Below are 23,654 nucleotides of genomic sequence, written 5' to 3' on the forward strand. Positions count from 1 at the left end.
ACTTTTCTACCTATAAGTGTGTCAAAGATGACGGGAACCTGGGGGCCCAGCTCAGTCGGTTAAGCGTCTGCCTTCGTCTCAGGTCATGATCTCAGGGTCCTGGGGTCAAGCCCTGCATTGGGCTCCCTGCTCAGCAGGGAATCTGCTTCTGCCTCTCCCCCGCCCTGCCCCATGATTGTGCATGCGCTCTCTCTGTCGCTCTCTCGCTCAAATAAATAGATAAAATCTTTTAAAAAGGGGGGGTGCGCCTGGGTGGCTCAGTTGTTAAGTATCTGCCGTCGGCTTAGGTCATGATCCCAGGGTCCTGGGATCGAGCCCCACATCGGGCTCCCTGCTCCACAGGAAACCTGCTTCTCCCTCTCCCACTCCCCCTGCTTGTGTTCCCTCTCTCGCTGTGTCTCTGTCAAATAAATAAATAAAATCTTTAAAAAAATAATAAAAAAATTTAAAAAAAGACTGTCCAAGATGAAAAAGAATGTTAATATTTCAGCATTGGCAGAGAAGTTGGGAAATTGACATTCTCATTGACTTACTGTTCTTTGTTCCTTTATAGGAGAAGCATATTTTGCTTCTGGCTTCTTTCAGGATTTTCTTTTTTTTAATCTTTGATTTTCTGTAGTTTGAAAAGGATATGCCAGTGCTGAGGCGTAGTGTTTCTTGGGATGTATCCTGCTTGGTGTTCTCTGAGCTTCCTGGATCTGTGGTTTGGTGTCTGACATTCACTGGGGGAAATTCTCGGTCGTGATCATTTCAAATATTCGTTAGGTTCCTCCTTTGCCTTCTGGTATTCCCATTACGTATGTGTTACACCTTTTGTAGGTGTCCCACGGCCTTTGGGTATTCTGTTCTGTTCGTCGGTCATTGTTCTCTTACCTTTTCACTTTCGGAGATTTCTTTTGTTGTTGTATTTTTGTTTTTGTTTTTGAGAGAGTGTGTGCTTGCATACGAGAGTGGGGTTGGGGGGAGCCCAGCGTGGAGCTTGATCCCACAACTCTGAGATCATGACCTGAACCTGAAATCAAGAGACAGACGCTTAACTGACTGAGCTGCCCAGGCGCCCCACTTCTGGAGGTTTCTGTTAAGGTTTTTGTTGCAACATCTTCAAGCTCAGAGATTCTTTCCTCAGCTCTGTCCAGTCCTCTAATAAGCCCATCTAAGGTACTCTTCATTTCTCTTACAGTGTCTTTTATTTCTAGCATTTCTTTCTGGTTCTTTCTTAGGTTTTCTGTCTCTCTGTTAATGTTGTCTGCCTTTTCATGCTGTCTACTTGGTTCCTTTGAGACCTTAGCATATTAATCTTAGCTGTTTTGAATTCTTGGTCTGATAATTCCAGCATCCCTGCCCTGTCCAATTCTGGTGCTTGGTCTTTTTTCCAGCTGTGTTTTTGGCCTCTCAGTACACCTTACAACTTTTTCTGGATAGCCAGACGTGAGGTACCAGGTAAGAGGGACTGCTATAGGCCAGCCTTCAGCAGCGTGGTGGTGAGAGGTGAGGGCGTGGGGGTTCTGCCGTCCTGCACTTGGGCCCCTCCCAGCCCTTGGTGAGCCTGTGCCTCTGGGCTCTGAACTTGCTCCTGTTTCCTCCGTTTTCTTTTCCCCCGTCATGTGGGACAGGATGCTACTGTGGGCTGCGTTTGGCTGTTTCCCCATGTCAGTTAGGCTCTGGTCAACTAATTTCTTCTGGGGGCAGGCCTTGTTGAGAACAGAATGCTCTGGCTCATTTCAGAAGGGTCCCTCTTCCCCTCCCACTGCTGGAAGCATGGGGGGATTTTTGTCTGCTGTTTGTTCTGGGAACCTGACTGCTCCTGGAGGTAAAACTCACAAAAGTGTGGGATTCCCCTGGGACTGGATCCCCCTGGTCCACACACAGGCCCCAGCATTGGGCAGTCACGACTCTGGTTTTCTTACCTGAGCACCGCTGCTGTGGAGGTTTGCATTCCTGAGGCTTTTCTCCAGGAAGCTGCAACGCCCTGTATTCACCTGTCTGGCCAGTCTTGGGGCCAGTCTTAGTTTGTCCTGGGTCCTTCCTTGCCTTTCCCATGAATCTGAGAGGAATTGTTGACCGGAAACTGATTTATTGTTGGTGGAATGGATATTGGTACAGTATTTAGTGCAGCAATCTTAATTATCTACTAAAAGTAAAAACGTTTGTGCCCTTTGATCTAGCATTTCAACCTTTGGACATACTGGCATGAATGCATAAAGATGTAAGCATTTTTTAAAAAAAGATTTATTTGAGAGAGAGAGTATGAGTGGGGGGTGGGATGGGAGAGAAGTAGACTCCCCAGTGAGCAGGGAGCTGGACATGAGACTCGATCCCAGCACCCCGGGATCATCACCTGAGCCGAAGGCAGATGCTTAACCGGAAGGCACCCAGGTGCCCCTGCAGTAGCATTTTTTAATATAGGGATGGTTAAATATGATATATTTACACAGTGGAATGCTCTGTAGCTGCTAAAAAGAAATGAGGTAGCTCAGTATATCCTGACATGGGAAGAAGTCTAAGACACATTAAGTAAGTGGAAGGAGAAAAAAAGCAAGTTGGTAAATGGTATGTTTAAGATTCAGTTTTTGTTTAAAACTTACCCACAGTGAAAATGAAGGCATGCTTAGAGAAGAAAGAGAATTTTGGAAGAATACGTACCAGAAAAACCCCCTCTGAGGGACAATGTTATGAGGCTGTTAATATATATATATGTTATATATCAGTGACATTTTTCGTATGATGCATACATATCTGATAACTAGTCAAGAGAGAAAGTAGGTAGCAGCAGATACAGTTCATTGAGGGCAACAGGATGGAACTGATTGTTCCCATCACTTTTCCCTATATCCAGGCAGTAATGCAGTAACAATCTCTGAATTTTAACTTCCCTTCTGGGAATACTGTGGTAGCGTAGACCCAAGTAACTGGAAATTGCAAATCTCCTGGTGTCTCTTTCGCTCTTTCACAGGGCATGACAGCCATAAGATGACAAGAGTTCCAGACAAATGTTTTACCAGTGAACATTTTTTTTCCCATAGAATTTTTTATTGTTAATTCTTCTTGTTAAATGATTTACGAAGGAAAATTTCCCCTTCTGCAGAGAAGCGGTTTCTTTGGTTCTGTTGTGTTGAGATTTGTGGTTTGTTGTACCCAAGAGATGTTTATAATGGAATTTTTTACAACACGTATCTCTCCTTTAAAAGGCTGCCTAAAAAGTAGGTTAGCGGAGCCGTGGTTAAGTGTGAAAGCTACTTGACTTCCATTATAAAATATGGTTTCTAGCTCCAGTTTTCCTGCTCGAATGCTATCTAAGCACCTACAGTGTGACTTCGTGTAGACTAATAAGTCTTCCGAGTTCCTTGTCCTGTTAACTTCTCATCTCAACTTCCTTCCCCGCTTTACATGCCATTTTGAGTTTCTGGATCTAATCTCATCATGTGTGTGTGGAGGGCGGGCTTCCCACGCGACACCAGCAGAATTCTCATTTAACTCCATTCTGCTACGGTCCTCCCGGAGGTAGCATCAGACTGCCCAGGGCAGGGGTTCAGTCCTACAGGACTGCTCCCCACCCCACACTGCCCACCACTTCAGACGCCAGTTGCAAACCCAAGCTGTCCCTTGTACTACTGACCAGCCAGGTGTGTATCAGAGGTTCCCAAGACCCTTTGCTCAGATTCGATTGATTTGCTGGAGCAGCTCACAGAAGTACTAGAAACATTTTCTTCACTGTATGACTGGTTTATCATAAAAGGCTAGGAATGGGGAACGGCCAGGTGGAAGAGATGCCCAGGGCCAGGTGCTGGGAAAGGGCGCGGAGCATCCATGCTCCACTCTCCCCGAATCTCTACAAGGAAAATCCTGTTTTTCGAGGGTTTTGTAGAGTCTTCATTACATAGGCACGACTGATCAAATCACTGGCCACCTTGCTGCCCTCCCCTCCCCCCTGGAAGTTGGGGGCTGGGAATATAAGTTCTAACCCCCTGATCACAGGGTTGGCACCACTGGCAACCAACCCCCGTCCTTAGGCACTTTCCAGAAGTCAACCTCATTAACACAACAGACATTTTTAAGCTCTTGTCACTTAGGAAATATGTATGAGAGCTATATATTAGGTCATCTGAATGATCAAATATATACGTTTCTTACAAATCACAGTATCAGGCATCCTAACCTAGCGCTTTTTTTTTTCTTCCTGGGTATAATTTGCGTTCTTCTCAGTGATTAATTTTATATAATGATTTTTTTTGTTCTTGTTTTACCCTCTGTGAATTTCCTAACAGAAGTCCTGGAGGGGATTTGGGTGCCAAAAAGAAAAAGAAGAAACAGAAGAGAAAAAAGGAGAAACCGAACTCCGGAGGCACCAAGTCAGACTCGGCCTCTGATTCGCAGGAGATTAAAATCCAGCAGCCTTCCAAAGTGAGACTCCTGTTTTACTTTAGCCTCTGTGGTTCCTCCTGCATGTGAGAGTCGGATCGTAGGGCTCAGCGTCCCCGAGGGAGCGGAGGTGTACTTAGGGTTTTGCCAGGACCATGTGCTGGAAAGCGCTCGTCCCCGGCGGGCATTACAGCCTTCCTGATGCTGATGTTCATACCTAAATAACCAAGAGGTACAGACTGCGTTTTTGTGTGTACATGGATACGACCTGCATTTTTCCTTTTTCTCAAAGAGCGCATTAGTATGTAGATTGTAGTGATAGAAGTCAGTCTCTGCGTGAGCTTGTTAGGTGTGTGTTGTTGTTGTTGTTGTTTTGAAGTTACGCTTAATATTTCATTACTTTTAGTTCAGAAGATATTCACATTTTAATTTTTCTGGGTATCTGTCGAATTACCTGAATAGCACCACACGATCTGGCAGGAGATTCCCACGGGAGCAGCCACGGGTAAGTCTTATGACTTTGAATCCGACCAGTTGGCTTCTCGGCCATTCTTAACATCCCATTGCCAAGGGTGGGCCATAGCTCCTGATGTTCCCGCTGGAGAAACACCCCTCCGAGACCCAGCCAGCAGTTGTGGTGGGCGGATGGCCGGCCGCGCGGGGTTCTGGTGGTGCTGACGGCAGGCCCCCCCCCCCGCCTTCCTGGGGGCCGACCCCGGTCACCCTGGCTGGGAACACAGGCCTTGTGTGCGGGCCACGGGGGACCACAGGGCCCTCTCCACACAGGAAACTCACAGGGCAAAGGGGGGGGGGCGTTAGAAGTATGACGAAGCCCAGATGATCCTGATGGTTGCAGCTCCACGTCAGTTGTCCCGGTGGGTCGTGGTGTGGCCGAGGGGCTCGGTCCTGGCCCCGTAGCTCATGAGCTGTGTGGGTGCCGCGCTCCACGAGCCTGTTTGCCCATCTGTGAGGTGGGGGTGATGCCTTCTGCCCCAGCTCACAGGACTGTTAGGAGGCTACAGTGTTAGATCCTGTCTGTTAAGTGGTCTTTATAGTCTGAAGCACTGTTATATATGGCAAGTTTCACGGGGTTGAAATTCTTTTTCTTGCACACAGTTGACACTGTATTGTGGGAAGTGGGTCTTGCAGGCAGATTTTGTTGTTGTTACTGTTTTATACGTAAGACCAGGGGTCACTGAGAGGATACTTACTTTGCCCAATTTTCCCTGACTGCCTGTGTGGGGTGAGAAGAAAATGGGATGTTCCCCCCTTGCTTTTCAGCTCATTTCTCAGGTAATAAATACTCTAACCACTGTACCTACTTCCTGAGGTCACTCATATAAGGTACACCATCTACTTGCAAGACATTTTTCCCATTTCTCAATGTCGCTTCATTGGATAAATGTGGTGCCACTTATATGCAGCTCTGCCCCTCCGTATTGCTTCTACCACCACCATCAGCTTGTACCCCTCGCCGCACCCCCAGTGACGTTGAGCCCTTCCCTTACTTCCGGTCACTTACGAGAAACTAGAGCTAGCCAAGGCAGGCGGAACAGCTAGCATTTGCGTAGAGAAGTTGTTTTCTTTTTTAATTGAGAATAAATAAGAATTGTGTTAATGTGGGCCTTTGTCCATTGCATTTTTTTAAACTGGAGCTTCTTTCCCTTACACAAGATGCTAGCTCTAAATAACACTGTAAATTACAGTGGATTGTGTGTAGAAAATACTCTCTTCTGCCCTCAAGAACCAGAATAAGAGGACCTTTGTCTGGATTCTTTAGACTTCTTAATTGTGGAGGACTTGGACATCTTTCCAAGATACTAAATTTAGAAAGTAAAGGGTGAAGTTACGTACAGTTGGAGCTTAGTAGTCCACGGAGGAAAAGAGGTGTGCCTGACTTAGGGGTATGGTAGTGGGAAGCTAACGTGGGGTTGATCCATGTTCTCACCTTCCCTAACATGAATTTGTTTCTCCCCGGGCGGTGCTGCTGTGGAAAGTAAATGGATAGGTTTAAGAATGTCTCATAGCTGAATTTTCCTTGCTGCTTTGTCACCATGGATTTGAAAATAGTGCTTGCTTCTCTCCACTTTAAGAAAGCACTTAAAATAGTGATCATTCAGATATAAATATTTCATGAATGGTCGTTTTATGTAAAGATTGCTAGTCAACCTGATGAGGCTAGTTAGGTAGGGTTGAAACCACTCTGAGGTCTGTCTTCACAGAGTTGGGATATCCTTGGCTCCTTTGGAACAAAGATGCTGATTCATGTTTGCTGCAAACTAGGTAGAGTTTGGTATATTTGTGATCAAGAATTTCACTCCAGAATTAGGGAAGAAAAATTCCCATGACAAATTCAGTGCAGGCTTTGTAGGTTCAAATTTGCCTTTTTAAGGATAAATGGGTCCGTGTTCAAGCATTATTAGTTGAAATATGCTGTGCTCCGACTTCTGTTTAAGTTGTAGGTCTTCTAGTAGATTGCCTTGTTGAGGGGTTCAAATGGATGTAAATTTCATTTTGCTGGAAATCAGTTACTCTGTGTTGGAGGTTCAGAGCAAGAGTCTTAAGCAAACACAGGGAGGCCTATATTAAATAAACTCTGTTCTGTAGTGTGTCACATGGGTAAAGCTTCCCAGGTTAAAGGATTGGCTCCAGACCACAGATGTTAGATTCAAGGTTGACCAGAAGTCCAGAGCTACTATTAATAAACCAGCCAGGGTCGATGGTAGCTCTCCTTGGTGCCCCCGGTTTGTTGGCACACAGGAAGACCAAAGGGCTCCGAACGTCTTGTTAACCACTTCTGAACTACAGCGAAGAGCATTCTTTGTGTGGCATCAGAATTCTAAAATTAATAATTTTACGTACTGAAAAAAACCCCGTGATTTTCCTGTTCAGCCCTAAGTGGAAAATATAGGCTCGCTTTCCATGTGGGATTACATTATCTGAGGGACTTTCCAAAAAAAGAGCTGGGGAATCTTCAGAGATAAGAGAATATTGGCTTCGAGGAAGGAACTTGAGATTGGAAAGGTAGTGTCAATTTTCCAGACTGAGAATATGTTTTACTTAAAAAGGTTAGTTTCCAACACTTGGGTTGGGGAAAACAGGCTGTGGTTGCCAAAGACCTAAACTCGCAGAAGAAACTGTTCTCGTTGGAAGGTTTGTCTCTGGAGGAGCATCGGAGCCAGGAGAGGGCAGGGTGTGGTCCCGGTGGAAGGCACACTTAGAGATTCCCTTTCTTGATTAACTTCCTTCCCAGCTCAGCACTCAATTCTCTTTCCTTTTCCTTTTCGTTTTTCTTTTCTTTCCCTTTCCCCTTTCCCTTTCCTATTCCTTTCTCTTTCTTCTTCTTCTTTTTTTTTTAATGAACTAAAATTTTCCCTCATCTGCCTGGTTTCCATTCTAGCAGTTACTTCCTTTGGCCCCACACTTTGCTGCTGCAGGGCGCGAACTCCAACAGTGAAACCGAGGGGTATGCCTGACCGGCTGTCTCATCGTAGTAACGCATTCGTGCGTGCCCCTCCTTTCTGCCGCTCTGCCCGGATGAGTGCGGGTGATGACCCTCTGCAGATAGGGGGGACCCTGAAGCCGGGGGTGGTCGGCTTTACTTCAGATTTCCCAAAACTATCGAAGCGCCGTTAAAACTACCGAGCCATCGTTACCTTTAACATAATGTGTTTGCTTCTATTTTAATACCTTAGCATCCTTGAGCCCGATCCCTGACCAGGCTTAGAGGAAGATGGTCAGTTTTTGGTGGTGTAGGCTCCAAGGCAGATGGCCTGTGTGTCTGCCCCAGGTTTGGGAGCGGTGGCAGCTTCCTCATTTTTGTGTCTGTGTCTTTGCTGTTCTAGAATCCCACCATTCCAATGCAGAAGTTGCAGGATATCCAGAGAGCAATGGAGCTGTTGTCCGTGTGTCAGGGCCCCGCCAGGAGCATCGATGAGGCTGCCAAACACAGATACCAGTTTTGGGACACACAGCCGGTGCCCAAATTAAGTAAGCTTTTCTGCCTTTCTTTCTCCCCCCGCCCCCACTCACAAAAACAGCTGGGTTAACAACAAACAAAAGAAACTTCCATAATTTCCGTAATTTGTTTTTTTTTTTTTATCACAGATTAGCAATGTACACAAAAGTCCTGTTTTTCTTCTTAAAATAGAAATATTGGGTAGTGACACTGGCTTTTCAATAGACACAGTTTTAGAGTCTAATTCCTCTTCCGATAAAAAAAAAATCCCAACTTCTCCCACTTGAAACCTTAGTGTATTAAAAATAGATGTAAAAGACAGTCTCAGGCACTTTTTTGGTCCTGAGCTTCATGGAATTGTTTTTCCTCTACGTAAATTTTTAGCAGTCTCCCATCTCACTTACTCCAAAAGACACAGGATATTTGCCCTACTAGATCTTCTTGAAATGGAAGGTTTTGTGCCGCTTAGCAATAGGATCCTGCACACTCAGCGCCCGCGTGAGGTACTAGCGGCGCAGTAAGGGACTCGGGCGCCTTGGGAGCGCTACGAGGACACCTGGGGTGCATGCGCATCCCGGCAGCAGGCCTCTCCCCTCAGCGCTGGGCCTGCTCCCTCACATTCCACTCAGACTTTCGCCTCATAAGTTTCCATAAACATCATTCAACTCTTCCCCTTTCCACAGTAGAAAAGGTGATGATATATAAATGCACTAAAAATGATTATGACTGCATTAAAAGCTAAGCCTGCTGCTTTCTCTTATCCTCCTATGCAGATAGATTATAATTACTTTCTCTGTTCTTCTTTCTTGATCGTTCGAGTTCCAGAATCTGTGTAAGATAAAGGATTGTCATCCAGATCTCTTAATAGTCCAGTTATGTACAAATTATCTGCTTTATCGCATAAAAATCTGGGAACAGCCCTTATCTGTGCCCTCAAATAATGGTTTTCAACCTTTTTGAAGTTCCCACTCCTCTCCCCGCCATATCCACCCCATGTACCTGGAAGAAGCACGGGCTTGGGAATGTGAAAGATCGAGGAAAGCGATTCTCCTCACTTCTTTTTCCGTTCAGGCTCTAGAAATACATGTGTTTGGTCATGTGGAGGAAGACTCTCTAGAATGAACTTACAGGATTTTAAATGCCGTTGAATTGAGTGGCCATTAGAGAAAGGGATGTGAGTCTGTTGGTCCGGATATAGTGGGTTTAGCTGAATGCTGCTTGGCAGGCTGTTGGTAGCTTTCAGCTCACAGCCCCGGGGACAAGCAAGCCGCCTTGGGCCGCCTCCTAACGCCAGCACACGTCTTTGGGAAGATAGCCGGGGTGCGCCACATTTGGGCCCCTCCCCTAAATCCCTGCAGGATTCCCCCAGCTCCTTGAACACCCAGTTTGCACCTGAGTTAAGGCAGCAGCAAGGTTAGTTGTGGGTGGCAGAGGCGGCCTGAGGCTGTCCCAGTGTTGGGTGGGTAGCCAAGCTCTAGGCAGTCGTCCCGAAGGGACTCTCAGGGAGCAGCTGAGAATCTGGCCACCCAGGCTGACTTGACGAAGCCTAAGGTATTATAGGGGGGTGGGCTGGTGCAGCAGTAGCAACCGACAAAGTCAGGAGCTAGAAAGAACGAGAAACAAGACCCCTTGGAGCTGGTCGAGACCCTGTGGCTTCCACCTGTAAAAAGGTGAGGCCAGAACCTGTACCTGATGGTCATTTATTCAGCAGATACCTGTTTCTTTTTTTTCCTTCTGCTTGTTTTCCTTCTGCTTCTGTTTATTTATTTATTTCTTCTTTGAGGTGTAACTGACATACAGCACTATATTAGTTTCAGGTGTCGAACATAACGATAGGATGTTTGTGTACCTTGTGAGATGACCCCCACAGTAGGTCTAGATACCATCCCTCACCTCACCGACTTACAGAATTTTTTCTTTTTTAAAGATTTTATTTATTCATTATTCATTTGAGAGAGAGAGAGAGCACAAGTGGAGAGGAGAGGCAGAGGGAAAGGGAGACGCAGACTCACCACTGAGCAGGGAGCCCGATGCGGGACTCGATCCCAGGACCTGGAGATCATGACCTGAGCCAAAGGCAGACACTTAACCGACTGAGCCACCCAGGCGTCCCCAGAATTTTTTTCTTGTAATAAGGACTTTTAAGATCTGCTGTCTTAGCAACTTGCAAATATGCAATGCAGTATTATTAACTGTAATCACCATGTGGTGTATTTTGTCCCCCGAACTTACTTGCTTTATAACTGGAAGTTTGTGCCTTTTGACCCTCTTCACCCATTTCACACTCCCATCCCTGCCAACCGCCAGACAGTTCTCTGTGTCTAGGAATTCAGAATTTTTGGTTTTTTTTAGATGCCACATATAAGTGAAATCATACAGTATTTGTCTTTCTCTCTCTGACATAACTCACTTCACATAATGCCTTCAAGGTCACCAATGGCAAGATTTCATTCTTTTTTATGGCTGAGTAATAGCAGATCAATGGTGAGTGTGTATTGTTCAGTGCCAGGCGCTGGGGAACATGGTGGGGAAACCGTGAAGGGAAAGTAGGATAAAAATGGTGGCCAGGTGGGGATGGAGGGAGGGCATCCTCCAGGGAGGAAACAGCTTTAGTCAGGGAAAGATGCTGTGGGAAAGTGATGTGTAAGCTCATATCCGCAAACACTCAAGCGGCTCGCCTACGGAGAGCAGGGGAAGGGCTGTGAGAGCAGAGGGAAACCCCAGACGCCGTGAGCTGGGGCCGGCCTGAGGGGGGTCAGTGTGGATGAAGCTGGAGAGAAAGGCCAGGTGGGCGGCCGGGTGGGCATGAGCCACACGCGGGAGACTGGGTTCTATCCCAGTCGCACTGGGAAGCTGTGGAGAAGGAACGGGAAAAGGGCACCTTTGTGGAGATCCCTGGAGACATGGATGACTTCAGCTGCATTGTCAGCAGTCTGGAAATGACTTGTGGGTGTTGCTGGGAGGGGTCAGAGGTCACCCTAGCCCTCCCCCCCCGCCACCAGCCCAGGTGTTTGAAATGCAGAATAAGAAGAGACGTCTTCTCCAGGCCATCATCGGACCTAAGCTGTCCACTGTGGTCTAGTGCAATGGATCTGTCACGTAGGGGTTGAGGCTGAGAAGTCACTGTCACGTCCTAATACACACCTTGTCATTGCATGAGAAAGGATTGCTCCTTCTATTTAATTGGTGAGAAAGCGGCTCTTCTCCACCACCTGACTACCTTGTCTCGCTCCAGAAGTAGCTGAGACATAGCATATTTTCAGAGATGATATGAAAGCCAAGGCCCCTAGCAGTGATTTCGTTTTCTGTGACAGACCATTTTGGATCCTCAGAATGCTTTGTCCTTGAATATTCTGTCTTCTTTCTCCTCTGCCCCTCCCCAGATGAAGTCATAACCTCTCACGGGGCCATTGAAGCGGATAAAGACAACGTGCGTCAGGAGCCCTATTCCCTGCCGCAGGGTTTTATGTGGGACACCCTGGACTTGGGTAACGCCGATGTGGTGAGTAACACTCCTGGGTTCAACACCTGCCTTCGCACACGTTGCGTGGGCCGGGGGGGGGGGCCGGTTGCGAGCACCCCAGACAGGACACTTGCTTGGTCTTGTAGCTCAAGGAGCTGTACACGCTGTTAAATGAGAATTACGTGGAAGATGAGGAGAGCGTGTTCCGTTTCGACTACTCGCCCGAGTTCCTGCTGTGGTGAGTCTGGCCGGCCGCTGGGGGGCGCCCCAGGCGTGGGCAGCCGGGCCGGCGTGCCTCGGTCTCTCCCTGGGTTCCGGGACACTAACCGGCGCCTGTTTTCCTTGCCTACATCCACTTCAGGGCGCTGCGTCCCCCGGGCTGGCTCCTTCAGTGGCACTGTGGGGTCCGAGTGTCTTCGAACAAAAAGCTAGTAGGGTTCATAAGTGCCATCCCAGCAAACATTCGGATTTATGACAGGTACCTATTAAAGCTTGTCCATGCTGGCTTTGATGTGTTATTTTTCCAAGAACTGCAGTTACAGTGGGCTTTGAAAAATCGCTTATGCGGGTCGTTGATCTTAGGGGAGGTTGTGGGTGGGCAGGGGCAGGGGTCTACGGGAAGGAACTCTACTCTCTGCTCAGTTTTGCTAAATCTAAAACTCTTAAAAATAAAGTTGATTCAGAAACACGGACCGGTGGAAAACTAAAGTTGATTTAATAAAAAAAAAAAAAAAATTGGCCTGCAAACAGCAAAAAAAGGACAGCTCTCTCAGTTTCGTCAGTGCACACACAAATGCGGACGTATTCTTGTATTATCTGTATGCATCGGAATAAAAAAACTGTAAATGGGTATTTCAGATTTATTTCTGGAGAAAAAAATTACCGTAAAAGATTTTAGGAGAGAGAGATTTTTAAAAAATCTTTTTATCCATAGGATAACTATGTTGCATTTTTGCTCCGGGTCTCTAGCCCAGGAAGTCAGAGAGGTCTTGTGCGGAGTAGGACCGGGTACTTTTCAGTGTATTGGTTAGTTCCTTTGCTACTAAAAGGCATTTGATGTCAAGGAGTCTGTGCCACATGGAATGGCAGCATATATAGAACCAGAGTGGGGAACAAACTTTGAAGCTCTGGAAGGTTTACTGTGGCTCAGAAAAACACCAGCTCTCGTCTGGTCAAGGCACCTTTCAGGATCCTAGGGATTGCATTATACTCCAAAGCAACATCTTACCAGATTGTGCAGCTGCGTGACCCGGTTATTGTCCTAATTGCATACATGACAGAAAAAAACAGTTGTAGAAACTTTGAGGCACATCTTACCCATTTTTATTTCTTTTATTTTTTTTAAGGATTTTATCTATTTTATTTGAGAGAGAGAGAGACAGACAGACAGAGATATTGAGAGAGAGCATGAGTGGGGAGGAGAGGGAGAGGCAGACTCCCCGCTGAGCAGGGAGCCCGACGCGGGGCTCGATCCCATCTGAATACTTAAATATTGTGTTGAAGGAGGGGGAATCTTTCGGTTTCCTATTCTTTGAAACGTCATGGGTGTTGTCTTATTCTTCTAAATGTTTTCGTCTTACGTTCCCTCCGATTTTTGACATCTTTCTCTTTCTTAGTGTGAAAAAGATGGTAGAAATCAACTTTCTTTGTGTTCATAAGAAATTGAGATCAAAACGGGTAGCTCCAGTGTTAATTCGAGAAATAACCAGAAGAGTGAACCTGGAAGGGATTTTTCAGGCCGTCTACACCGCTGGAGTGGTTCTTCCTAAGCCGGTAGCCACTTGCAGGTAACAACACCACACGCTCACCTCTTGCCCCCTTGCTCTGTTGCTCCCAGTTATTCTCACGTGTAACTCAGGGATTTGGGCTTACCTGTTATTACATAGTTTGGTGGCAGAGGGGGGGAGACCAGACCCAAGAACCACTGTGTCCATTGTTCTTTCCGTTTTGCCATAGAACCACTTCGAGAGTAAAAAAAAAAAAAAAAAAAAAAAAAAAAGCCAGGGGGTTGGGGGGACTCTACTTTTTAACATTTTCCTGCTAATGATGCTGGTTCTGTATTCCTGTGTGCCTTCCTTTGGAGAGACCAGCACTGCCTCTCCCTTGGGGCACTCGGGGCATTGAGATCTTGAAACATCCAGCCTGCTAGCATTTTCTTTCCTTCCAACCACTCAGGTTTATACCAGGCTCTGCCCTGGCTGTCAGGGAACTGTCCCAAATGCCTGATAAACACCAATTGAGAAGCCCAAACAAACCTGTTTGCTTAGAGTAAGAAAAGGCTTAAGCTCTGTTTTTTATGACTTCATCTGTTCTTACCAAGCTTTCAAAGGTTAATCCAGGGCAGATTTGTACCTGGACTAATCTGTTGTAAAGCCTCAGGGTTTATCTCTCTTGACTATTTTTGCCTCAAATAAGACGAAACTTTCGCTAAATGTAGTATGAAAGGTAAACTGTAAAACGACTCTCTCCTATTAAATTATTCGTAAATAACCTGAACAAATAAGACTTCGCAGGTATGTTTTAATACAAATCATCCTAGTACCTAAACTGGAATCACTGAAGAAATTCAAGGTAGTTTCTCAAAAAGTTGTTTTCTTTGGTGGGTGTTATATAAAAGCGGCACCTACTAATTTAGGGGGGGATGTTTTCATGTTTTTAAACTTTTTGGTCTGCTTTCTGTAGAATCAGCAGTGGTCATTGAATACTTGCAGACTGGGCATTTTTTAACTTTATTTACAATTTTATGATTGCTCTTTACTGAAAGAGATGAAAGGTTACAGACTACAAAGGAACATAACAAGGAAAGCAAGGATGTATTTTAGATGTAAAAACCAGCTGATAAAATAATTATGCAAGAAGAGGGCTAGCATCCAGCATTGCACCGGGGGCATCACTAGTGTTCATTAAATGCTTCTAGAACATCTGAGCTGGGACAAAGAGTAAAAACTGGTAGGGTTAGAAACCAATCAGGTTTTAAAACCTTTATTGTATTCCAGATACTGGCATCGATCACTAAACCCCAGAAAACTGGTAGAAGTGAAATTTTCTCACTTGAGTAGAAATATGACTTTGCAGAGAACAATGAAGCTCTACAGACTTCCGGATGTAAGTAAGAATTTTCTGCAGTTTTTCAAAGCTGTGACCTTAACTAAAGCTTTTAGTGTAGAAAAGAGTTATTTGCAGGAGTCTTAAAAAACCAGCTCATGTGTTTGAGAATGTGAATGTGTAGCTTTTTGGAACTCTAGGCTAGGAAAAATAGGGGAGCTCATTTGGAAACAGCAGTTTTTTTTGTTTTTTGTTTTTTAAGACTTTTTAAGTCTTTAGTTTATGGTTGGATGGGATTGAACTCAAGATATGTAAGTTTTGAAATTTCGAGTATTTACCGTTTGTTACATAAGAAGGAAGAAAACTTGGGGCTTCTGATGATATTTTAACACAAAGGACCTAAGGAATAAGGCTTAGAGGAGAGACTGAGGAGAGGAAATAATGTTTCATTAAATTACCATCTTTTTAGGGTCACCTGGGTGGCTCAGTTGGTTAAGCATCTGACTCTTGGTTTCAGCTCAGGTCATGATCGCAGCGTTGTGGGATCAAGCCCTGCGTTGGGCTCTGTGCTCAGTGGGGAGTCTGCTTGAAAGATTCTCCCTAAGCCTCCCCACCCCCTCTCTTAAATAAATAAATAAATCTTAAAAATATATATATTTTTGAAAGATTTTATTTATTTATTAGAGAGATTGGGAGAGAAAGCATGAGCAGAGGGGAGGGGCAGAGAGAGAGTGCAAAGCAGCCTCCCTGCTGAGCAGGGACCCGCCGCCCCCAACGCAGGGCTCCATCCCAGGACCCTGAGATCATGACCAGAGCTGAAGGCAGACACTTAACTGACTGAGCTACCCAGGCGCCCCCTCAAAAAAATATCTTTTTAAGCTAACAAATTCCCAACATGACAAGTTGTCTCTTAATAGAGGAAAAATTACATGTGCTTACCAGTGTTGCCTTTATTTGAGGCTTGGATGGTGTGTTAGTTATCTCTTGCTGTTGGGATAGATTCCCACAAATTTAGCAGTTTAAAACACACATTTGTTTTCTCCCAGGTTCTGTGGGTCAGGAGTCAAAGCCCAGTTTGCCTGGGGCCTCTGCCCCAGGGTCTCTCATGAAGTTGCCATCAAGGTATCCACTGGGGCTGGGTCTCATCTGAACACTTGACTGGGGGTGGGTCCACCTCCAACTCACATGGCTGTTAGCAGGCCGGAGTTTTTGCTGGCAGTTGGACCGAGAGTTTTAATTCCTTGCTGGCCGTCGGCCTGAGGCCTACCTCAGGTCTTCGCCAGGTGAGATTCCCCATAGGGCAGCAGCTAATTGCTGTGACATGACAACATGGAGGCTTGCTTCATCAAAGCCAGTGAGGGAGTGAGTCTACAGAGAGAGCCGGCTAGCAAGGTGGAAGTTAAGAACCTTATGTAATCAGTGCTTGCAAGTGACATCCAGTCACCATTGCTGTGTATGTCACTGGTTAGAAGCAAGTCCCAGGTTCCACACTCAGGAGGAGCGCAAGGCTGTGAGCACCAGGAGGTGGCATTACCGGGGGCCATCTTAGAATCCGTCTGCCTCAGATGAGATCTTTCATTTGAAGTTTTGATTTCGCCAGAGCTATTCTTTCTCTTGGGTTGTTAAAAAGTAGTTTCATGACTATTTTAACTTGACTGAGGGATTCCCGTGGAATGTCACCATGTTCCTCTCGAACACGGGGAGGGCTTCACCTGCAGTGGCCTTTCTCGGCGCGGTGGACTCCACTACCTCCTTTCGTCTTTCGGCCAGTTGTGTGTTTACCAAGTACATGTGAGTAGCTACCTGAACGGATGTATTTCTTTCCAGTGGCAGACAGGAATCAACTGATTTCTGACCTTAGGCAGAATTTCATGAGGAGAAAAGTGGAGGCGAGGGAAACCAGATGTGGGAGAGATCAGGACCATCATTCTGGAGCTTTGTCACCTGGCAGAAGGATCGGAAGGCCTCATCTTCCCTTGTTGCAGACAGTGGGGCTCAGACTAATGAACCCACCGCCTCTGAGGCCAAGGAGGGAGGGGAAATGTAGACCAGGAGAGAAGAAAATAAACACCGCAGACAGCATGACAGAGGAGGGTCCACAGGACCTGGGGAGGGGGTGCCGGCCCCTCATGCTGGAGCGCAGAAGGGAAGGTAGGCGTGTGGAGATGTGTGCACAGAAGACGTTCAGAGAAGTCACACTAGCAATGTGACACTGAATACTGACTGGCCAGGGCTTTTGTGACGCTAGGGGCCAAGACCCAGAGTGACCCGAGAGGGACAGGCACACAGAGGCACAGGACACGGCTACGGCGAAACGTGCCCCCTGCAGGCCTGTCCGTTCTCAGCGGCCTCCTTGCGGTTGGAGACTTGGCCGTCCAGGAGCGGAAATTAAAAAACTTCAGGCGTGCCCGCTTTTTTCACTAGGGGCTAACGCTCTTCTGTGGTCTCCCCGAATTTCAGTTTCTTGAGCCTGAAACCATCCAGCTTGTGTGTAAGGAAGGCGCCCACTTCCACGTAGGTTTCCTAAAATGGGATGAAGGAGGAGTTTTAGTATCTGTCATGGGTTTATTCAGGGTGATCAGATTTTGAGCTAAGAGTATTTTTGACTTTTGTCCCTCATCCTTTATGTTTTTACACAAAAATCGATCAACTCAGGTAACAATGTTAACAAGTTGGTAATAAATCACTGGTCCGGCATTGGGAGTTTTTTCCCCCCAATAAAGTGAAGTTTACAAAGTGCTCTCACATGTGTATATATATTCATGTTGCTCTCACGACAACCTTTCGAAGCTGGTGTGGCCTGTCTGCATTTTGCAGATGAAGAGATCGGGGCTTACGCAGTTTGACACTTAGACACGGGCCTGTCACTAATAAGTGGGGGACTCGGGATGCACGCCCCGAACATCCACGTTCCGCCTGTTAGATCCCTTTGCTCCTGCTGTCACCTCTCGCACAGCCCCGGGGGGCAGCGTGGCCCGGTCCCACCAGATGTCTCGCCACACGGTCACTAGAGTGGAGGTGAACACAGGAAAGCATGATCATCAGGGGCCAAATAGCGCTCGTTGGCGTGTTCCAGTCTGCCTCCCTGCCTTTAAGTCCTGGGGAAGGAGAGCAAAATGAAGAGTAAAACAATGAGGAAAAGAGAGGGTAGAAGAGATGAGAGTACAGGTATTAGAAAATCCAGAAGGCACCCACCGAGCCACCTGGGAGTGTGCCGTTTGAGTTAGAAGCTGGACGGCGCAGGGGCGCCTGGCCGGCTCAGTCAGTAGAGTGTGCAACTCTTCGTGCGACCCTTGATCTCCGGGTTGTGAGTTCGAGCCTCGTGGTGGGTGTAGAGATTACTTAAAAATAAAATCTTAAAAAAAAAAGCTGGACGACGTAGCATGTACTCAACAATGGCCTGCCTGTAGAGGGGCCCAGTCATGTGATTTAAGAACATTTTGTACCCTTAAGCGTAAAGAATCTTACTGCGTACAACTTTTGCTCTCTGGATCAGTCTCATCTGATCCATCATTAGTGTTTCTGCATACTGTGCCTGCTTTAGGTCTTGTTTGTGGACTTCTGAATCTAAAGCGTTAACATTATTATGAACAGCATTGTGCTAGACACTGAACATCCATAATCTCAGCTATTATTCAGAACAGTCCTAGGAGGGCAGGGCATTCTCCCCATTTTATGGAGGAGAGCAGTGAAATTGCTCTGCCCAGAATCGTCATCTTCTTGTTAGGAGAGAACCACCCAGGGCCCACACCCCCTGCCTCTGCTCTCTGCAATGCTCAGGTCTCCCCGAGAGTCGTGCCCTCCCCTACCTTGTAAACATTGGTTTGTTTTAGCTTGCTGTTGAGCATTTTCTTCTTGTTTTTTTTCTTTTTAAGATTTTATTCGAGAGAGAGAGAGAGAGAGAGAGAGAGAGAGAATGAACAGGGAGGGGAGGGCAGAGGCAGAGGGAGAAGCACACTCCCCGCTGAGCAGAGAGCCCCACGCGGGGCCCCCATGGATCCCAGGACCTTGAGATCATGACCTGAGCCGAAGGCAGACCCTTAACCGCCTGAGCCACCCAGGCGCCCCACTTTTGAGCATTTTCAAAGTTGGAATTTTTTTTTTTTGTCAGTGCTCTTAAAGGTGAAGGAATTTAAAGTCAGCAAAAAACAGAGTCAGGTTCATCTCCTGGGGTCCTTCCATGGTGTTGCAGGAAGGACGTGCTTGTCAAGACGTGCAACATTTAGTTGCAGTAGATGCTTTTTTTAGTGATTAGCTTCCTACGGCTGCTTTTTAAATCAAATCCCCATAATCATTGCTTACGTCTCTACTCTGGAATCTTCGCTCTAAGACAGTTTACACCACATAGTTTGACAGAACAAAACGGCTTCTGTTTTTTAATAGACCTCTGAGCCTTTTCCCCATCTGCACTGATAAGCAGATTTTACACATATTTCAATGTACAGAGAGTCCCAACGAGTCACGCCTGCTAGCTGGACCCTGGGAAAGTGAGTCTGGCTGAGATAATAAGAGTTTGCATATGAAATGTAAGGCTGTCTCAGTCACTGGAAATGTCTTCTTGTGTTTTTGGAATTCTCTGGAAGCCACCTTTCTTTTTTGGGTTATGCCAAAACTTACCATTTTTTAAATCTAGGCTTAACATTTCTCCACCTCTTTCTGAAGACCACAGTTGTAATTGGAGGGTGTATTTTATATTTTAAAATGTATCTTGTGCTTCTGTTAATTTTTTTTTGTTTTTGAGAGTATGAGACTTCATGATATTAGAAAGAAGCACATTTAGGCCCTGAGACACATTGTGAGTCAGCAAAAGTAAACATTCTTCTCCTGTTTTCTGGGATCTTGCATTTTTTTTATAGCTGATACAGTCTTATGTTCTCTTTTAAAAAAAAAAAAAAAAGCTTCTGTAAAAAAGCACTTCTAGGGCTTATAAATTGCCCAGTGCATATACTTTCTGCCTGTTCACCCAAACGTACTGTTTCACGGAGTTTTCTGTCTCCCACTTCGACTACCCTTTATTCTGACTTTCGGAGACCTGACACAGCAGTTCTCAAAGTTGGTCCTGGGACCCCTGAGAAGTCCTGGAGTCAAGTCCATTCCAGGGGAGCAGGGTCTGTGACATCAACACTATTTTTATAACAGTGAGACATAAAATGCATTTTTCGCTTTAATTACCTTACAGATGAACTGTGACGTCTACGAGAGGCCTTCTGGAATGTGTGCTCGTGCATTTTTTTTGTTTTAAGATTTTCTTGGTTTTAATTTCTAATACGATACGTGCGGGTGGATATAACCCACCTTCGCAGAACTCGCTGGGAATACTCCGTATTTAAGAGGGGAAAGGTGTCTTAGACAAAAATATTCCGGAACTGCTGCCTTAAGGGTGTCTGCTGGGCAAAAGATGTTGATTTTAGTGATTTTGCAGGATAAATACTCACTGAGGGAGAATATTGCTGCAGAGGAGTGTTTTGGTCTAGAAAGAAGTTGGCAGGCTTGTTCTTCCTTTCTGAATGTCCGTCTAACATATGCAGTATCCTGTTGCTTGCACTAATGAATCTAATTGCTCGATATCATTGTTCCTGAACTAGTAACAAAAGAAAAAACGGTTTACTATTGAGCAAGGCTACTTAAGACTTTATCGAGGTCATCTGCGTAGCAGAAAACCATCTTTGTAAATGACTTTTTAAATACATTCTTTCTGTATATGTAGTTTGGTTTTTCCTGTTAGCATTTAGAAATGTATGTTTGTTACCTTTTCCAGTATTTGGAAATCACCTAGGTTCCATCTTGCCATGAATTTGCAGTATAGAAATGCTACCAAACACTAAACTTGGCTCGGGGGAAAGGAAAAAAAGAATTTTTGCCTGGCTTACATAAACGTGCCAGGCCCAAGAAGTGTCATCTTTGAAGAACTGACAGTGACTCTTTTCCCTGTCTGCAGCCTTCACCGTACCTTACTGTGTAAATGTGGTTCGAAACATAGGCATTCATTCATTCATTCATTCATTCATTTCATTCATTCATTTCATTCATTCGGCACATATTCGGGCTGTTATTACCCTTCTTGCTTGCTTGAAGGGTTAGGCCTTGGATGGAAGCCAGGGCCTGGAGATTTCTCGTGCTTTGGCTTTGTGATCCACAGAAAGGCTAGAAGTACGAGTTCTCTATTAAATGTTCAGGGCTTATCTTCTCTCGATGTGGACTAGTAAACTGTATTTTAGCTGCATTACTACATCTTTACAGATTACATAAGTCATAACAGAAAGGACATTTGGGTCTGTAAATACAAAGAACAGATCTCTCAGCCCCCCTGCTAGCCCCCACCGGTCAGCGGTCAGTCAGCATTGTCGCGGACCCCAAGAGACCTCGGCACAGCCGCTAAGATGAATCAGAGCCAGCACTCAGCATGAGACCTATTTTCGACCTTAGGCTTCTCTGCTATGCTTCGAGTCTGGGGGCACGCGGGAGTTGTCATGATCTATTTTTAAAGGCAGTATTTAATTTTAAAGCATTTAAAAATAACTTAGAAAGGTAGAATAGAAGTATTTATATACAGGTTACTTATTGCTCAAAACGTATCCACTGTTTCTAGGAAAAAGGAAAAAAATCAAGCTAACTGGAAAGTTAGAACTGAACTTGTTCAGTTCACAAACTGAAATTGTCTTGCTAAGTTTTTAGTATTTTGTACAAACAAGCACTTGTGGTAGGTTTTCTCACTTCTTGGCTCAAGTGTTCTGGTGTTTGGGCAGTTCCCAGGGAGCTAAGTGATGTCTGGAGCTCTTCTGAGGTTACAGTGGAACAAAATCCAAATGGGGACCTGTCCTGACCGTTAGGTTAATTCTGTTCCTAGTAGAATACCGTATAAATCGTGATGCTCTGGAATGATGAATCCAAATGCCTGTTCTAATCACCTTTTTTAATCAAAAGAGCGCAGGGGAAGCCAGGCCTGGTACTTGGCAGCTAGCCATGCACCTTTAGAAAATACTTGGCTGTTCAAATGCTTGCCCTTCCCCTTCTGACCAATATGATCTACTTTTATTTCATTTTTGTTGCTCACAAGAACAAAAGAGCTACAGCTTCTTCGTGGGCCATTCAATAAAATCAGTTTCTGAGCTGTCTTCACCTCAACATGTCAGACAGGGCAGTCTCTAAAGCACATCCTTCCAGAACACATGCTCAGATTGCTCTGCCCTGGGGTGGAGGCCGTTAACATGCTTGGCTTTGGCACATAGATTGGTGTCCCCTCTGGCTTCGTTGGGGCAGCACTGGCAGACCGGGCCCACAGATAGAAGGTACAGCACATTGTCTAACGTATAGCCTAACTCGGTGCTTTTCAGGCTTTTGTGTGTAGACTGATCACTGGGGAGTCTCGGTAAATGGCAGATTCTGTAGGGCTGAGGGGGAGCCACGATTCGGCAGCTCTGACAGGCTCCCAGGTGACGCTGACGTACCCGGCCTTCCGTTCCTCTTACAGTTCAACTTCCCACTTTGTTTTGTGTTCACTGCAACAAGGCTACCAAGACGTCAGGCCTGAGACCGATGGAACCGAGAGATATCCGGGCCGTTCGAGACTTGACCAACACTTACCTGAAGCAGTTTCATCTCGCCCCGGTGATGGATGAAGAGGAAGTAGCTCACTGGTTCCTCCCCCAGGAGCACATTATTGATACGTTTGTAGTGGAGGTAAACATAAGGGGGTTAAGACACTACAGACAAGTATGAAAACACCACACAGCGGAGTCTGTTTTCCGGAGGGATCGAAGAGTGCCCCTCTCTCTCCTCTTTCTCCGGGACTCACTGCTTCCAAACCAGATTTCTTCTCCCCCCGATAGAACCAGAATTTATTCTTACAGTTTCCGTTCCTAGAGAAGAGCACATTTTTGCTAGTGATTAATGGGAAGTCAGGATACGTTTCTTTTGATACCTGTGTGATTAATTGCTTAATTCAGTCTTGAAATCAAGTCAACTTGGATGGCCTTATCTGAGGTATTTTCCAAAGTTTAGTGTCTTTGGGTTTTGCGAACCTGGTTTGACCTGAACTGCTTTCAGTTGAGATGGCATAACTCAGCCACTTAACTCTTGTTCAAGGGAAGGAAGGAAAAGTAACAATCTAGATTTTCTGATTATTGATTGGATGAATTTAACATAGTGCTTTTTAAACCTTTTTTTAGAAAAAAGAAAAAAAAAAGCTTGGAATTTGTTGTTCAGATGATGTTTTGCATAGAAGCTCTTTCGCTTGAAGTGGGATTGGGTTCAAAAGTTGAGATTTAAGCTGGTAAGTACCTGGAGGAGGGAAAGACTAAGGAGGCCAGGTAGAAGTTCCGACAATAGCCCATTCACCATTCAGGTGTGAGCACTGAGCTGGGGTTGTCTTTTCAACATTGTCAGGCATCCATCTGGATGTAGGATGACAGCCGAGAGAGAGCAGAAATGGTAGAAACAGGGTGAATTCAAAGGACAATCCTGGAGAACAACCGAGCAGTCTTTTGTTTTTAAGCTCTTATTTCTAGAACAATGCTAGAGTGCACATTTTTAAGCACAAATCTCTTTTAATTTAAATTCAGTTAATTAACATAGAGCGTATTATCAGTTTCAGAGGTAGAGTTCAGTGATTCATCAGTTGCATATAACACCCATTGTTCAGTACATCATGTGCCCTCCATTTTAATGCCCCTCACCCAGTTACCCCATCCCCCCTACCCACCTCCCCTCCAGCAACCCTCAGTTTGTTTCTTATGATTCAGAGTCTCTTATGGTTTGTCTCCCTCTCTGATTTCATCTTGTTTTATTTTTCCCTCCCTTCACCCTGTGATCCTGTTTTGTTTCTTAAAT

General features: G+C 45.6%; 1 protein-coding gene across 4 annotated transcripts in view; it reads left to right on the forward strand.

Moving 5' to 3' along the window:
• The window catches only part of NMT2 (N-myristoyltransferase 2), a 61,709-nt gene that overhangs the window by 27,213 nt on the left and 10,842 nt on the right, over positions 1 to 23,654 (forward strand). The window contains exons 2-9 of one of the 4 annotated variants that reach the window (XM_073879877.1): positions 4,269 to 4,401; positions 8,205 to 8,349; positions 11,701 to 11,819; positions 11,927 to 12,018; positions 12,142 to 12,258; positions 13,397 to 13,567; positions 14,777 to 14,885; positions 22,335 to 22,505. In XM_073879877.1, coding sequence (XP_073735978.1) covers positions 4,269 to 4,401; positions 8,205 to 8,349; positions 11,701 to 11,819; positions 11,927 to 12,018; positions 12,142 to 12,258; positions 13,397 to 13,567; positions 14,777 to 14,885; positions 22,335 to 22,505 — 1,057 coding nt within the window. Of the gene's footprint in view, positions 1 to 4,265; positions 4,402 to 8,204; positions 8,350 to 11,700; positions 11,820 to 11,926; positions 12,019 to 12,141; positions 12,259 to 13,396; positions 13,568 to 14,776; positions 14,886 to 22,334; positions 22,506 to 23,654 lie in introns of all 4 variants that reach the window. The other 3 variants (XM_025853553.2, XM_073879878.1, XM_073879879.1) reach the window with 3 other exon arrangements.

This window comes from Callorhinus ursinus, unplaced genomic scaffold, assembly GCF_003265705.2.
Source record: "Callorhinus ursinus isolate GAN/ISIS: 27379988/994484 unplaced genomic scaffold, GSC_fseal_2.0 scaffold36, whole genome shotgun sequence".
NCBI classification, from domain to species: domain Eukaryota; kingdom Metazoa; phylum Chordata; class Mammalia; order Carnivora; family Otariidae; genus Callorhinus; species Callorhinus ursinus.